Source organism: Cervus canadensis, chromosome 6 (assembly GCF_019320065.1).
Source record: "Cervus canadensis isolate Bull #8, Minnesota chromosome 6, ASM1932006v1, whole genome shotgun sequence".
Lineage (NCBI taxonomy): Eukaryota > Metazoa > Chordata > Mammalia > Artiodactyla > Cervidae > Cervus > Cervus canadensis.
The window spans coordinates 76,022,656-76,039,677 of record NC_057391.1 but is presented as its reverse complement, the minus strand read 5'-3'; the positions used below and the strand labels follow the sequence as shown (position 1 = coordinate 76,039,677).

Here is a 17,022-nt window from a genome sequence, read left to right as displayed (position 1 = left end):
TCTCTTTTCTGGGATTAGATAGGTAACTTCATAAATAATATTTGCTAACAGCAAAGGCAAAGGCAAAAAAAAATGGTCAATAAATTGCTGTCTCTGGGTCAGATGGTATACTGAGTCCTTTATCTCCCTTCCACCTTTCTTGCCCTCCTTCCCCAAAGGAGGTTCATATAGATACATCTTTCCACTGCCCCACAAACCATTTCATTACCTTTTCTGATGTTCCAATGTGGGTCCAGTCTGGTCATCAAACGAAAAAACTGCTGAGAGGATCAAAATAATGAACCACTCACATATGGTATGCACTAATAAAAATTTAATATCATAAAACAAATCAGAAAACAGCAAAAACATTTTTTTTAACCATTCACAATTAAAGTGGAAAGAGACAAAAATTATAAGGCAGCCATCCATGGAATGATTTCATGTTTACAAAGGATCCAGAAAAAGGGGACATTTAAAATCACCGTTTAGGCTACCAAACCAGGGGAACTGCAGTGTTATCCCATGAGATTTCCCACTTAGTAGAAGACGCTATGAGAAAACAGATCAAAGCCAACCTTCTTGTGTTAGGCTGTGCATATCTAGAAAATTCCTAATTGTTGTCTAGCCCTTTCATGCAAGTCATTACACTTCCCTCAGGTCTTCTCAGGTGAATCTAGATGTCTCAGGTACTAAGGGGCTACGTGACTGGTTTTAATTTCATAGCATCTCAAACAGTGCTCTTTGGGTGATGTGGACCATTCTGTGTTCTTGCCTTGCCCGACAGCAGTTTTGGGTGAATCTGGTCCTCCTCAGTTCCCCATGGGGCTCAGGGGCCCCAAGGAAGGAACATGCTGTGGGGGCTTGTGCTGCTGACATACGCAGTTCCCGTGTTCAGTACCTGGCTACCATGCATCTGAGGGGCTGGCATGTCCTCCTAGTTCTAATCCTTGAAAAAGAGGAAAACCCAGGCAGTGACACTTAGAAGTAGGCCAGTAAAAAACACCATTACGTTTTCTTCTTTCTACAAAGAACTGACCACTCAAAACAGCCACCTCTCTCATTTCTCTAATGATTCAAAATATAGGAACAGACTTGGCTGTTTTGAATAGGGAAATAAAAAGGTGAAGAGGGAAAGGGAGAACACAGGGCCTCTCTGGTGGTGTTCCAACACTCTACACTCCAGGGCAGAATTCGCCTTTAGAGCTGAAATCTGGCAATAGCGTGCACAGGAAAGCCATCAGACCTGGAAGATGGCTGCTTTGGGGATATGGGAACTGACAAAAGCAATTCACTGGTGAACCAATAAAGGGAATGGATGAGTATAATTTTCCCCTTAATTTGCCATTTAAGAGAGCACTCGACATCTGAAGAAAGTCTATCCATACCTAGGAAAGGGAGTCAAATTGTAATCAAGATTAACTTTGGTTATGAGGAAGGAAGGACAATGCTTTTCATCATCAATTGCATCTCTTTGGTAGCCAATAATTCCATCTGTAATCACAGCAGCAACTGAAGTACTGCCAAGGTTCCCAAATGTGTGAGAGCATTAAGGCATCCACATCTAAGGAGGCAGTTTTTAACTAGAGGAAAATGGAGCTGAAATGTGCCAATAAGTGACCATCGGTGTGGCCTCTCTGGGACACTGCCCACATAAGTAAGTTCTCCCCCACCCTCCCAAATGAAGGAGGCCCCTGCCACGCTGCTGAGTACCCTGCTACCCGGAGATGCGTTTGAGCCCTGTAAGGTTAGTATGGCTATTTCTGCCTGCTGACCAGGAGGGAAATGAATGGTTCCTGGGGCAGCAGTTTTAAAATCTGGGAGAGCCCACAGCTCTTGAGAGCTGATAGGCCTTGCAAGGTTTGCTTGTTAATGTGGGGTCCAGAGGGGAAGGCCAATTTGGAGGTTAGATGGTTCTGCCCTTGCCAGAGTTCAAGGCCCTACCCGGCAAGATATTCTAGCCCAACTTTTAAGTGTGATGGCAAGGCACTGCAGAAAGAGGCTTTGGCCAGCAGAACAAATTTATGATCATTGCACAACAATATGATAGAAAAGTGCCACTATTCAAACCAGACCAGACACTAAAATGAGCTATTTATTTAACGAAGTACATTTCCAGGGAGAATCAAGGCAACCATGTCATTTTGAGGGACTAGGTGAAACCCCATGACTCTCTGAAGTCCGAGCTGTTGGCAGGAAAGTCACTTAGACTTTCATGCTGCACCTTCTGTTGGTTTTTATGCTGTTCGCAACGGTTCCCAGCCCCTATCCAAAACCAGATCCTGTTTACGCTACTTTGGTCTAGCCAGCAGAGGGCTCCCAAGTTCTCTTTCCACAGCTGCTGACCCAGTGACAAATCTAGGAAGGAAATAGAGAAATCCTGGGCATGCTGGTTTACGTGTTATATAAAACGTTTCACAAACTTCTAAATCCAATGCCTTGACAAAAATAGTCTTGGTTCACACTTTATGAAATGTGCTTTGAAATGGTACAGAAAATCAAAATAAATTAACAATATAATATTATACACTTATTCGATAACACAAGGTTTACAGGGATTTTTGGCAAATATGGACAAATTATCCTAGTTTGCTTACTATTTTTAATATCTCAATTGGTTAAATTACCAGAATATCAGTGATTGTATCATCTCACATACGAGGAAGTTGACATTTTAAGGGCTTAACAAAGCTGCAATTGACACAAAGGTAACTTCATTGAAAGGAACAGAGAACAGAGACAATATTATCTTTATCATCACAGTTCCAAGAAGAGGTTGTCCTGATGAGAACTTAACTCACAAAAATATTAGCATCACCACCAGCAGTAAGCAGCAAATTGTCGGGAGGAAGGGCTGTAGGGAAAAGTTACGGATAAAATATGGGAAAGATGAAGAGACAAAAGACATGATTTTAATAAGCGTTAAATCAACAGGCAAACACCTCCCATTTGTGATACATCTTGACTTTCTTCACTGCTACAGGTGCTTACGTGATGCTGACCTGGCAGTCCCAAAGGAGCACTGAGTATTTTGCCAGAGGGACTGCTGGTCTACTAAGATAAATACTTAAAGAGACAAAAAAAGGACAAGTAGGTTTTGGTGATCTTCTAAAAAGGTTACTACAAAGATGTCAGTAACTGTCCAAATTCACTTAAAATTTAACACCCCTTAATTTCCAAAGATACTTTGGGATCTGACTGTTCTTAGAACAGTCAGAAGGGAAGCCTAGGTTGGTCTGAACCTCCTAGAACTTGGCTCCTCCACTACAAACAGGAGGACTTGAAAAAAAATGTTTTATAAAACACGTCACCTCTTTAAAAGCTAGTCCACCTCTGCTGCTCCATCTGATGGAAGGCAGGCTCTCTGTAAAGAGGCACGTGCTAAATGGGGTGTTTAAGTCTCCCCAGATGTCCCCTCTTCAACAGATCTCTCAAGTGTAAAGTCAGTTTTCAATGTGTCTTGCCATCATTTTCTTGACTCTAGCCCCAAATGAACTACTTGTCTTTAGCATCTAACACAGTGGGCATCATGACCTTCATTCAAGGCAAGTGGCATAGATGCTAAAGCACCAGTCTTACACGGTGAGAACCATGTTAAAAAATCAATGGATAAAGTGGCAGAGCCTCTAAACTAAGAGATTTAGCTTAATTACAGAATACTGTACTTTCATAATTATTTCATTATGAGTAGGAAGTTCTCCACTTTTCCTTAAAACTAAATTCCATCTTCCCTGAGAATAGGGTTAAGGGAAACATCAAAACTCAAAATGCCAAGGGCCCTTGAAAAGACAACACAACGGAATGTCTGTATCCTTCGCAGTGTGTTGTTTCTACTTGAAAAGCTTTCCGTTACTCCAGGTTTTCATCTCACCTCCCTCCGGACTCTTCAGGAATACAGGTGGAGATGGGCAAGGCGAGACAGGAGACTGAGGGAGTGAGCGGCTGTTCTCACTGAATGGCGACCGGCCATGGACCGAGGCTGGACCCTCACCAGTTAATGCTGATGTCCTACTGACAGAACGAGGGGGATGAGGCAACCCAGAACCAGGGCTGCCACCTCCAGGCGGCTGAGACCTCTCCCTCCAGTGGGGTCAGGTTTGTGGCTGTGCCCCAATCCGCCCACCTCAGGGAGGACATGTACTGTGGCAACGTAAAGAAAGGTCCCGGCAGAGAAAAGCATCGCCACTCCAGTGGCATTGACCTCTGAAAGGGCTTCTTTACTGCTCTGTGAAGTAAGAGAAAGAGAGAAGAAAATTAAGTCAAGTAACATGCAGAGTCAGAAAGAAGAATAATTAAAAAAACACTCAATATTCATAACTGGTGTGATTTGGGAAGTGGGGACACCTTGAGATCAGAACAATTTTGTTATTTATGGAAACCTTCCAAATAAGGGTTTAAGACTGTTGGCCAAGTGTGCATGCGTGCTCAGCCGTTTTAGTCATGTCCGACTCTTTGCGACCCTATGGACTGTAGCCTGCCAGGTTCCTCTGTCCATGGGTTTCTTCAGACAAGAATACCGGAATGGGTTGCCATGCCCTCCTCCAGAGGAATCTTCCCAACCCAAGGACTGAACCTGCATCTCCTAAATTGCAGGCAGATTCTTTACCCACTGAGCCACTTGGGATTACTTTTACAAACAAACTTCAAGATTATTAAGATGGAATCAACAGCATTAACGCAGATATCAAATTTCATACATTCACTTGTTCTACTAATATTAACAAACATCCCATATGCACCAGGCTCTAGGCCGGGGCCTGAGATATAGTGATAACTGAGATGTAGCACCTGCCCTCATAGAGCCTAGAGATATCTCAAAAGCTAATCTTTACACAATTAATTTCCATCTTTTTTTTTAATTAAAAAAGTGGCCCAAAATAACAAAAAGAAAAAAAAAAAAGTGGCCCTACAGACTAAGACAAGGAACTGAAAATTTAAGAACATGCCATAAACATAACCTGTAACTCCGTGCCTCCAAAATTATCATATCTTTTTGTCAAAAGTTCTAGAAACTTACATTGATCAATGAAGTGATAAACAGGATAATATTTAAAAGGGAACTATGTATTATTACTCATTGACTAAAAGAAGATAAAGCTCTTCAGGTGAACAATGAGGTATTAGCAATCCAGATCAGCTAAGCCTTGACTGACAGGAACGTAACCATTCTTTAACCATTTCATTTCTCATGTTCCTTTCAACGCAAGCTTTTCTATATCAAATACGAACTGAATAACACTCAGAAGAATCAGTGATCTTCAGAGAGTGTGGGGGAAAGCCCTAAGTTGGTTTGGTTCTAAGATCTTCCTCTGTCGCCTGCCAATTGATATTTAAGTAAAACGGGGAGGGTTGTTGTTAAGAACTACAGCCCTAGTGGACAGAATAAGAAGGCACGGGAAGGTCTAACTGGAGCAACAGAGCAGAATGCCTGGGCTCTGATGTGACAAATGACACACGCCACTTCAGGACTGGAGGTATGATCAGTGTAATGACAAAGACCTGGGTACTTAATATGCAGTGATATGAGAGCTGGGAGTAGAAGAATCTGAGTCTTAGCTGAACACAGAGATCTCTGCTCATTCCCTACCGCTCTTAAAGCTGCTGCAAGCTCATTACTCACACTTCCTGTGCTCACATTACATACACACTGTTGTGACTTATTATGTACCAGTTAAATATAACTGGCATGTCTGATAAGGTTTAAATTGGATTGTTTTAAAGATCACGTATTTGTGCAAATATTTTTGGAACTGATGGGAAAGAAGTTTTTTAATTAAATGAATAAGAAAATGTTCTAAATTTATGAAGCAGACTGACTTGGAATTAAGATGTACACTTTGTACAGTACAGGTTTTTAAGTTGAATTATCTTTTTAGCTTGAGGCAGTAATTGAAAACTTCAACATAAGAGACCGTAAGTTTTGGCAGATCACAGGAGTTAGATACTCGTCCAGACAAGCTTGATTCAGACTTACCTTACTTAGTCCTAAGTACGTCACCATGGACATAACTGGGGCTGCCAGTGCAAAGACGAGTAAGTGCTTTCTGATTCGATTCCGCTCAAGGCCTGCATGCATTAAGAAGGAAACTAGCCCAAAAGCAGCTGGTGCCTGGAAAAGAAAAACTACCCCTTATTACTCTAGAAATCTGGGTTGCTTCTACATGATGAAGTAATGTCATTTGACTAAATTATTATCATATAAGAAAACCAAGTATAACAAACATTAAGTCTGAGCTCTGCCTTTTAGAAATTAATGTTCTAAGCTAGAAAACATCCCATTTGTGTGTGTGTGTGTGTGTGTGTGTGTGTGTGTCTGTGTGAAATAGTTAAGCATAAGAAAGGAAAAATATTATGAACAAAAATTACCATGAAATACAGAAATCTGTAGAGGACTTAAGAGTTTGTGTATATGCCATAAAAAAATAAAATCCCTTCAACTGACAAGTTTAAGAAAATGGTAGCAAAAGACCTAGTTTTAAACAGATTTACTCAATTCTCTAAGCTGAACAGCAGTTATGAAAATAACTACAAAAGCCTTTCCATTCTAGAAAAACACAAAGACCAAAGAGAAATTTTAATTATAGGTGCAGTCCATAACAAATCTTACACCAAAATTTTGCTTACCTTATGTAGCATTATTGCCACAAACACAATTAACTGGACACTAGTTTGTGAAGTAGAAGCTGCTGCTCCCAAAGCAACACCGTCAGCTGAATTCGGAAAAAATGAAACATAAAACACTATAAGTAACAACTATAATAGTGTGGTGGGTGAGTGTGTGGGCTTCAGACTCACATAGAGCTGGACCATGCTCTGGGAAGGTTACTTAAGCTTTCTGAACCTTAGCCTTCTGATTTCTAAACTGGGTTCAATAAAGTACATATTTCTAAGGTTTTCATGAAGTAACATATGTGAGGAGCTTAGCACAGGTGCTATTTGATATTTAATAGGCCAGTTATTGTTGCTGTTGTTGAAAAAGTATGATGCTCAAAAATCTACTGACTAATCAGTTCAACTGCAATAACAGAAAAAGAAAGGAATTTCAAAGGAGGCATCTCTGCATCTTGCAAGTGAAAAAACAAAGACACCACGACTTCGCATAGATGATTTATACATAATGAGTAAACACTGGCTGGATGGATGAATTTTCTGTTAGAAAAGCATGTGTTACTACAAAGTCCAGATAATAGGGTGTCAGCTTTCACATGCTATTGTCACTTACAGACTGCTACAACTGGGACTGGTTGTAATTATGATTCAAAGGTGCTCTCAGTCAGCACTGCTGAGACTTCTGACACTCTACAGCCCACCCCTGCCTCAACTGGCATTCTGGATAGATATTAGGTAGCAGGGCTATTCAGTACAAAAGTGTTCAAGCTCTTGTGCAGATGAGGTCCTAGGGAAAAGGTTAGCAAACTTCTCTTAAAGGGCCAGATAGGAAATATTTTAGCCTTTGTGAGTCATTCGGTCTCTTGCAACTACTCAACTCTACCACTGTTGTGTGAAACTAGCCACAGATTATACGTAAACAAGTGGCCATGGCTATATTCCAATACAACTTTACTTATGGACACTGAAATTTGAATTTCATGTAATCTTCATGTGCCATGAATTATTCTTTTTCATCCGATTAGAAATATAAAAACCATTCTTAGCTTACAATCCCCTGACACTGAGTATTCTGGGGTTCGTGCTTCTGTCGGAGGACTTCATTAAACAACCCCTTCTCCAAAAGGTCAGCCCCAGAGTATTTCCTGTGTATGGTACCTGTGTGACAGAAAAGAAAGGGGTTCCACTGCAATCTGAACCCACCTGCAGCATGGACGACCAGACCCAGCGTGGTGGTGATTTTGGAATTGCTGGGCCTTGCTGTTTCTGGATCTGAAGTAAAAAATAGGCAAGTCAGCCATGAAGCAACGGGAAACAGAAACTAGTAGAACATTCACCTGGAAGTGGAAGAATTCTTTGAAAGCTGTTTTAGGTAGACTATTATTATTTTCCTTACTATTGTCTTTTTCCTTTTGCTTCAAACACTTAGAAACTTCTCCTGTCCTGAAGAGACGGGCAGATGGGAACTCCTGACCCAGGCTTCTCTGAACGGGCACGATGTCACCCTAACTGCCTCACACCCCTTACCATTCCACCTCTCCGAGGAACCGGCTCTGTGGCCTCTGACCACTTCCTCTCTAGACCAATCTCATTGTCATTGCCTCCCCTTTCCCCTTCCTTAGCCTCCTGCAACTTTATCTTTATTCTAACATCAAAATGTCTGTCACATTTGCCTTTCTCCATTTTACTGCCACCATCCTAACCTAAATTTTCATCAACCCAAACACCCTCTTCTCCAACCCCTGAACCAGCAGGAGATCTGGATGTCTCCTCTCACTCTCATTTCTCCCTAACCAAATTCATCCAACATATCCTTGTCAGAATCATCTTCCTAACTCACTACTCTTTTGATGGGTCAGTTAACAAGAATCTTCTACTTTTCAAATTCAATCCAAACTGCTCTATTAAGTAGGTTCTTGAGCTCTACATCAACTGATATCATTGTATTTCTCATCGTGTTTCTCCAGTTAAACCAGTTTCTTTAACACCCTGTCCAACATTTTGCCACATTTGCCTTATCATCTGTACTCAGGCTCTCTTGTTCTCTCTCCACACTACACACAGACACACATATATTTCCCTTCCTGGAATATACCATTTGAGAGTATACTACACTTTATACTACTCATTAACTCTTTACCCCTAGATCCTTCAGTGTGTATTTCTGATGGGAAAGGATATTTTCTTACATAATCACAGTAAAGTTATCAAATTCAGTAAACGCCATTGAGATTTTTTTCTACTCTCTCTTGCATATTTTATTTTTGTCAATTGCCCAAGAATGACTTTCAGAGCATTTTTCCTTTCCCAGGAAGAATCCAGTCTAGGACTGCATGTTACACTTGGCTGTAACTATCTCTTTAGTCTCCTTTAATCTGAAACATTTTCTCTGCCTTTGATTTCTGTGACATTGATATCTTGAAGAATACATTCCCCTCCCTGCACCTTTCTTGTTTTTTAACAGAGTGGTCCCTACTTTTGGATCTGTCTGATGTGTCCTTAGACAAAGCATTCTTGGATGGAATACTACACAGATGATGCTTCTCAGGCTATCACACCCAGACGCACAGGATGTACACCTGCTGCTCACTGGTGGTGTGCATTTTGGACTACATCTTGGACACTGTAAGCATTATTTAGTGGATACTATGGATTCTATTACATTCCTCCAAAGAATGTTGATTTCTTTTTTGCTTTGCTTTAAAGTAACCTGATTTGGCTCAAACTGCAAATTCTGTCTTCTGGGCAGCTGCCTAAGTCTCAGTTTAGTTCTTTCATCTTTAGCGGACCTGCCTGGAGCCTGCCCAAGAAAGCATGGTTCAGGGCTTAGCCAGAGACTTGGGTAGTTTATACACAGAATTTAGCGCTGACTTTCTCTGTCTGTCTCCTTTCTAAGATTCTCCTCTCACTCTGCAGTGACTGTAGTTACCTTGAACTCTGTCCTCTTTAGGCCAGAAAGACTCTTCTATCAGTTAGCTACCCCATAGGAACTGACTGCTAAAAGCATTGAAACAGGAACTAAAAGCTGTAAAAATCGGTTCCCAGTGTAGACTCCCTTCCAGAATTTGCCTCCTTTAGGTGATTCTCCAGTGTCTTCAGACAGTGGGTTTTCACTCTGTCTAAAGTTTATAGTTACCTGCAGGGGGGTTGATCTAATAGGAACTTTCTGCACACACTGAAGCAAAGTATCAGTGACATTAATCTTGATCATCTGATCAAGGTATTGTCTGATTTCTTCATTTAGTTACTTTTTTCCCCCTTTGTAACTAATAAGCAAATCAAAACATACCCTAGATCTAACATTCCTTGACGATTCTGGCCTGAGCCAATTTTTACTAGAAAGGTTGCAAAAATGTCCAATTCCAACTGCTTCCATGTTTACCAGTTGGTATTTAGCGTTCTGCTGGAAGCAAATGCCCTCCCCTCTTTTATCTTTCTCTCATGTGGATGTGCGCATTGACTCCCATTTTTTTTAATGCTTTATTGCTTTTTTAATTTTTTTATGCTTTATTGCTGTTCTTAATCATCTCAGTGGACAAACTGTCTGAGATCTGGCCAATGGATGCCCCTTCAAGCTGGTTCCTATATTCTGTGACGTTCCCATCTTTTTCCTTCATATATATTTTGAGCACTAGATATTTCAAGCTCATTTTACACTTACCCTGCCCCATCCTAGAATCAGTCATTTCTCTGAAGAGCCCTGATATCCTCATTGCCAGTGGGGTGTCTACTTCTAGGCCCTCTCTACACACACAGCTATGACATACACCCATGTATATTTAAACACACATGTATATATGTACACATACACATACACGTTTTCAAAATCATGATTCCAATAGCTCCAATTCCAATCCACCCCGGCAGGGGTTCTTTCTTGCTTTCCCTCATTCCCTGTTTGCATGTCCCTTCTTCCTCAGTGAGGACTCTGGTTTCACCAACAGCGGCACATCTACTCATTTACTCAACCTTGTAACATATCCAAAATAGTTTAAGAACACTTTTGCCCACACCATTACAAAAGACAAAGCCTACTAAAAAGAGTTCAGTATTGTTTATACTTCTTCTGCAACTCTACCCACTACTAAAGGTATATAGCCAAATAATTACATTCATGAATTACTTGAATTTGTTTTTTCTAAGTCCCTTTCAGTGTGATTGTGTTATTCATTTGATGTATAGTTCATCTGTTTCAGTTAGCTCCCCCACCCCTTGTTGACTTCATTTTATATTTTGAATATGGAAAACATTAACATATTTCCAAAAGTTAAAACTGTATCAAAAAGGCATGCCCAGGGAAGTGTCATGCCCTTTCTTAAAACCTTTCTACCCTATCCCACAACTGCCCTCACTCCTACAAGTAATCAACTTTGGTTTCTAGTTGATTCTTATGTTTCTTTTTTGTAAAGATAAGCAAATATATACATGTTTCCTTGTTTCTCCTTCTTTCTTACACAAATATATGACAGACAGTAATTTATTTTTGTTTTTTACCCCCCCTCACTTAGCAATATTTCCTGGAAATCTCTCCCCCTTGGTTGACAGAGATTGGATTCCTTACTTTATTTCATTTCTACAGAGAACTCAATTACATAGACACATCATACTTCACTCAGTCAGTCTGCATGACTGGACACTGAAGTGGTCTTACGATGACAAACGATGCTGCATTGATTAATCTTGTGCATATGTATCTTCACACTGAAGCTGAATTATCAGAACAGATTCCTAGAAGTGGGATTTTTAGCTTGAAGGGTAAACTCCCCTCCACAGGGACTGTACCACTACGAACATCCACAGCAACAGATGAGAGTGCCTATAGCATCACAGCTTTGCCAACAGAATATATGTTGCCAAGGTTTTGAATTTGTGACTAAGTGACAGGTGAGAAATGGCCTCTTGGTGGAACTTTTGATTTGCATTTTTCTTATTTTAAACGCAGGGGACATCTTTTCATATATTTAAAGACTATTTTTACATCTTTTCATGAACTATTTGTTCATGTCTTTTGCCAGCTTTTCTACATTTTTTTTGTAGATCAAGGATTGTTAACCTGGGGTCTAATAGGAGAACACGAGGAGAAGGCAGGGGTGTCTGTGACCTTAAATTGAAAAAAAAAAGCATTTTTATTTTTACTAACCTTTAACTGAACTTTCAGTTCAGTTCAGTCGCTCAGTCGTGTCCGACTCTTTGCGACCCCATGAACTGCAGCACGCCAGGCCTCCCTGTCCATCACCAGCTCCCGGAGTTCACCCAAACCCATGTCCATCAAGTTGGTAATGCCATCCAACCATCTCATCCTCTGTCATCCCCTTCTCCTCTTGCCCTCAATCTTTCCCAGCATTAAGGTCTTTTCAAAGGAGTCAGCTCTTCGCATCAAGTGGCCAAAGTATTGGAGTTTCAGCTTTAACATCAGTCCTTCCAATGAATATTCAGGACTGATCTCCTTCAGGATGGACTGGTTGGATCTCTTTGCAGTCCAAGGGACTTTCAAGAGTCTTCTCCAACACCGCAGTTCAAAAGCATCAGCTTTTCAGAGCTCAGCTTTCTTTATAGTCAACTCTCACATCCATACATGACTACTGGAAAAACCATAGCTTTGACTAGACGGACTTTGTTGGCAAAGTAATGTCTCTACTTTTTAATATGCTATCTAGGTTGGTCATAACTTTCCTTCCAAGGAGTAAGCGTCTTTTAATTTCATGGCTGCAATCACCATCTGTAGTGATTTTGGAGCCCAGAAAAATAAAGTCTGACACTGTTTCCCCATCTGTTTGCATTTCCTTTTGTCATAAATATAGACAATAAGCCATAAGTAATATTAGCACTACCTTTACCAATAGAAATCAGATAATTTCATATTATTTTACAGTCATTCTAAGATACCTTCATATTATCACTCATCACTACTTTAAATTAAGGGCTTATAGAAGTACTGCTTACAGAATGCAGATGACACCACCCTTATGGCAGAAAGTGAAGAGGAACTAAAGAACCTCTTGATGAAAGTGAAAGAGGAGAGTGAAAAAGCTGGCTTAAAACTCAACATTCAAAAAACTAAGATCATGGCATCTGGTCCCATCACTTCATGGCAAGTAGATGGGGAAACAATGAAAACCATGACAGACTTTATTTTCTTGGGCTCCAAAATCGCTGCAGATGGTGACTGCAGCCATGAAATTAAAAGACGCTTGCTCCTTAGAAGAAAAGCTATGACAAACCTAGACAGCATATTAAAAAGCAGAGACATTACTTTGCTAACAAAGGTCTGTCTAGTCAAAGCTATAATTTTTCCCATAGTAATGTACGGTTGTGAGAGTTGGACCATAGAGAAGGCTGAGCGTGGAAGAATTAATGCTTTTGAACTGTGGGGTTGGAGAAGACTCTTGCGAGTCCCTTGGACTGCAAGGAGATCAAACCAGTCTATCCTAAAAGAAATCAGTCTTGAATATTCTTTGGAAGGACTGATGCTAAAGTTGAAGCTCCAATACTTTGGCCACCTGATGTGAAGAATTAACTCATTGGAAAAGTCCCTGAAGATGGGAAACATCGAAGGCAGGAGGAGAAGGAGACGACAGAGGATAAGATGTTTGGATGGCAACACTGATCAACGGACATGAGTTTGAGCAAGTTCCAGGAGTTGGTGATGACAGGGAAGCCTGGTGTGCTGCAGTCCATGGGGTCGCAAAGAGTTGGGACACGACTGAGCAACTGAACTCAACTGCGAAGTACTGCCACACTGTTTGATCACAGTCTTCCTGTCTGTAAATGCTCATGTGATGGAGCTGGGTAACTATGAGGCAAATCTGTACCTAACCGTCACTTAGCCACCAAACAGTAGAAGTCATAGGATCTCTCACTGAGGAACAAGATAGCTATGTTCTCTAGTAGTTTCTATCTGTAAAATTCTCTGTCAATATATTTGAAAAGAAATATCTATAAATTCTCATGTCTATTATAACCCTTTTAAATTTATTTGTATCACAATGGTATTAAAGGTGTATCATGGCTTAGAATCCTTATTTAATACAAACCCATATCAAAGATGTTGATTTAACCAAAGATGAATTCATTGCTCTCAAGACAAAAAAGTTACTATGACTGGAATTGATTTTAAAAGTCTTGGAAAATTCTAGGTGTCTTTGAAAGAAGTTTACCTTTCCCTGGAAAGCAAGCTACAAATGTGTTTAAGTGTATCTGTAATAAAGTATCTTTGTGAATCGGGCTCTTCTACACTAATAACCATCAGAACAAAAACCCAAACCAACTGGATGTTCAACTTGACAATCTGTTGCCTGTTAAAGCCCATCTCAGAATTTAATGTTCTTAGTCAAGCTACTCAGCAACAGCTGTTATACTAATGTCCTAAACAATTATATTTAACTCTAACCTGCTTACAATTTAAGTATATTATATCATTATTTAATGCATTGATAAAGAAGACATCCTATATCACAAACTTGTTTTTAATGTTTTAGTAACTGTATTTCAATAAAACTGATCTTCTCTATAGTCCTATGTACTATGCTTTATGCATTTAAAAACATTATTTATCCCAATGAAAGGTCCACAGGCTTTAGACTGCTTAAAGGCTCCATGGAACAAAAAGGGTTAAGAACTTCTGCCCTAGACCTCCATCAAATGAAACAGCTTTAAGATAACCAGGGTAGTAACCCAATAAACACTCTCTTGTGCCACATGTCACAACCCACTAGCTTCCTCAAATGAATAAAATGTTCACCTGAACCTAAAACAAGAGTTTTAGTACTAAATATGGCCACTGATACATACTGAATCATTCAATCATTTGTGATCACCTAAAATGCAAATTTTTTGCATTGCCCAGAAAACCTTAGGGTCACTTACCGTCAGTAGAATGCACATGGGAGCTGCCAATCTGGTCCACCAACAACATGAAGACAAAGCCCAGTACGAGGGAAACGCCGATGTAGGCATGCAGCTGTGTGTGGTCATGGCTGTGCTCATGTTCATGGGCAACTGGTATTACTGCTGCTTTGTCTGATGCAATCACGTTCTGTGTTTGACTCGCTTGGTGGTGCTTCCCTAGAGCAGAATGAACCATAAAGAGACAGCATGTTTACTCTCTTAAAGTATCTTCATGTAGAGGCTTCTGTTCTTTTGTACTTTTGAGCTCTACAGATTTTCCTGCAAAGACTCTCACTTCCTATATTGTAACGCAGCAAGTCATAAACTCTCTTAAAGTTCGTGATGAAAAAGTTCCCAAAGCTCTTCTGCTTTTGGCATCCAGAGTTTTTAACTGCCTATTATTCTTAAAACCTAGGAAGTGGAAGCAAATCACCAGGCAAGAAAGCAGTCATTTTTCCAAGGGATATCATCTTCCAATTCCCCTTTCTGTCTAGAGATTCAGACTAGTCTCACCAGAAACCACAGAAAGATTTATTCTGATGAAAACAGGCAAATGAAGAACAGTAACAATGAAAATAAGTATAATCAGATTCATCTAGTTTTATACTTAGGTTGATATAAAAATTGCAAATAAAGAGCAAACTGAGTATAAAATGCTTTAGCTTTAAAAATTATCAGGGGACAATCACCAATTAGAAACCAAAAGGGCAAAGCAGTTTAAACGAGACAGTTCCTTCAGTCTAAATTCAGTTCTAGAAATACGATTGTTGGGATACTCTGAATTACAGGAAATGACACCTGGCTAGGCAATATTAATACTACTAGTTTATACTCAAATATCTGATACTCAAAGCATGAACACTTCAAGAATTCTTAAAAAAAAAAAAAAGAATTCTTATCTTTGCTGGTTTTATAAATACAGGCCAAAATACTAAACATATTTATCATTTATAATTAGATTAAGCATTTAACCTTTGACTAAAGAAATCACAGAAGCCTGCTGTAATATTTTAGACCCTGCCTTAATTCTCTAAAAGTCATTACTGAGAAGCACAAACCATCTTAAGATAACAAAAATATGTGTTTCTAATTCTTTAAAGATTTTTTGTTAACATAGCTTTTTCCTTTTTTTAACCTTTTTAAAAAGTGTAAAATATACATTACATAAAACTTACTTATCATTTTAACCATTTTTAATCATATGATTCTGTGGCTTTAAGTACACACATTGTTCTACAACCATCATCCATCTCCACAACTTTTTCATCTTCCCAAAGTAATTTTTTAACCTTAGGTTTTTTTCCTAATAGTGATTTTATTATTTGCTTTTTTTTTCCTCATTTATTTGTTTTGAAATGTCTCAATCTTTTTTTTTTAAAGCACACTTTACTGAGGTATAATTCACAGATGTAAAAAAACTAGTTAAACTACCACCAAGTTCAAACTTTGGAACAGTACTCAAAAATCTTAGAACAGTTCTGTGCTCCCCTGGAGTCAATATGTCAGTCCTGGTGCCAAGCAAGTGCTGAATGTGCTTTTTGTCCCCTGAGTTTTCCCTGCTCTAGGATTTCATATAAATGGAATCATGCAACATGAATTCTTTTGCATAAGGATTCTTTTGATCAGCAGAATATTTTGAGATTTATCTAAGCTTTGCATGTATCAGTAGTTTGGTCCTCTTTTTTTGCTGAATAATGTCCCATTGTATGGACATATCACAACTTATTTACACATTCAGCTATTGATTGACATTTAGGTAATTTCCAACACTGGTCCATTATAAAGCTGCTACCGGTATTCAGGTGCAAGTCTTTCTCTTTTTAAAAAAATTTATTTGTATTATTTTTAGGCTGTGCTGGGTCTTTACTGCTGCAAGCGGGCTTTCTCTAGTAGCAGCAAGCAGGGCTAACTCTCCAGTTGTGGTGCATGGGCTTCTCTTCTTGTGGATCAAGGTACCCGGGCTTCAGTAGTTATGGTGCATGGGCTCTAGAGAGTGGGCTTGGTAGCTACGGCACATGGGCTTAGTTGCCCTGCGGCATGTGGGATCTTCCCAGACCAGGGATCAAACCCATGTCCCTTGCATTGGTGGACTCTTAACCACTGGACCACCAGAGAAGTCCAGGTATAAATCTTTCTGTGGATGCAAATTTTCTTTTCTCTTGGGTAAATACCTAGGATCAGAACTTTTGGGTATATGTATGTTTATAAAAGAAAATGGGCTTCCCAGGTGGTGCTAGTGGTCAAGAGTCCGCCTGCCAATGCAGGAGACATAAGAAACACGGGTTTGATCCCTGGGTCGGGAAGATCCCCTGGAGGAGGAAATGGCAGTCCATTCCAGTATTCTTTCCTGGAAAATTCCATGGACAGAGGAGCCTGGCGGACTATAGACCACAGGGTCACAAAGAGTCGGACACGACTGAAGTGACTTAACATGACAATGCAAGATAAAACTCTCAAAAGTGTTTCCCAAAGTGGCTGCACCGCCTTATACATCCAACAGCAACATCTGAAAGTACTACTTGCTCCATACCATTGTCGACATTTGAT

The 17,022-nt window shown here is 39.8% G+C and overlaps 1 protein-coding gene across 1 annotated transcript in view; it reads right to left on the bottom strand.

The window, feature by feature from the left end:
- Positions 1 to 298: 298 nt before the first annotated feature.
- The window catches only part of SLC39A9 (solute carrier family 39 member 9), a 42,193-nt gene continuing 25,469 nt past the window's right edge, over positions 299 to 17,022 (bottom strand). Inside the window, exons 4-8 of the mRNA XM_043472387.1 lie at positions 14,455 to 14,652; positions 7,792 to 7,860; positions 6,604 to 6,689; positions 5,954 to 6,088; positions 299 to 4,204 (exon numbers count right to left, since the gene is read on the bottom strand). Of these exons, the coding sequence (XP_043328322.1) occupies positions 3,974 to 4,204; positions 5,954 to 6,088; positions 6,604 to 6,689; positions 7,792 to 7,860; positions 14,455 to 14,652 (719 nt within the window). The 3' untranslated portion in view covers positions 299 to 3,973. The remainder of the gene's footprint in view (positions 4,205 to 5,953; positions 6,089 to 6,603; positions 6,690 to 7,791; positions 7,861 to 14,454; positions 14,653 to 17,022) is intronic.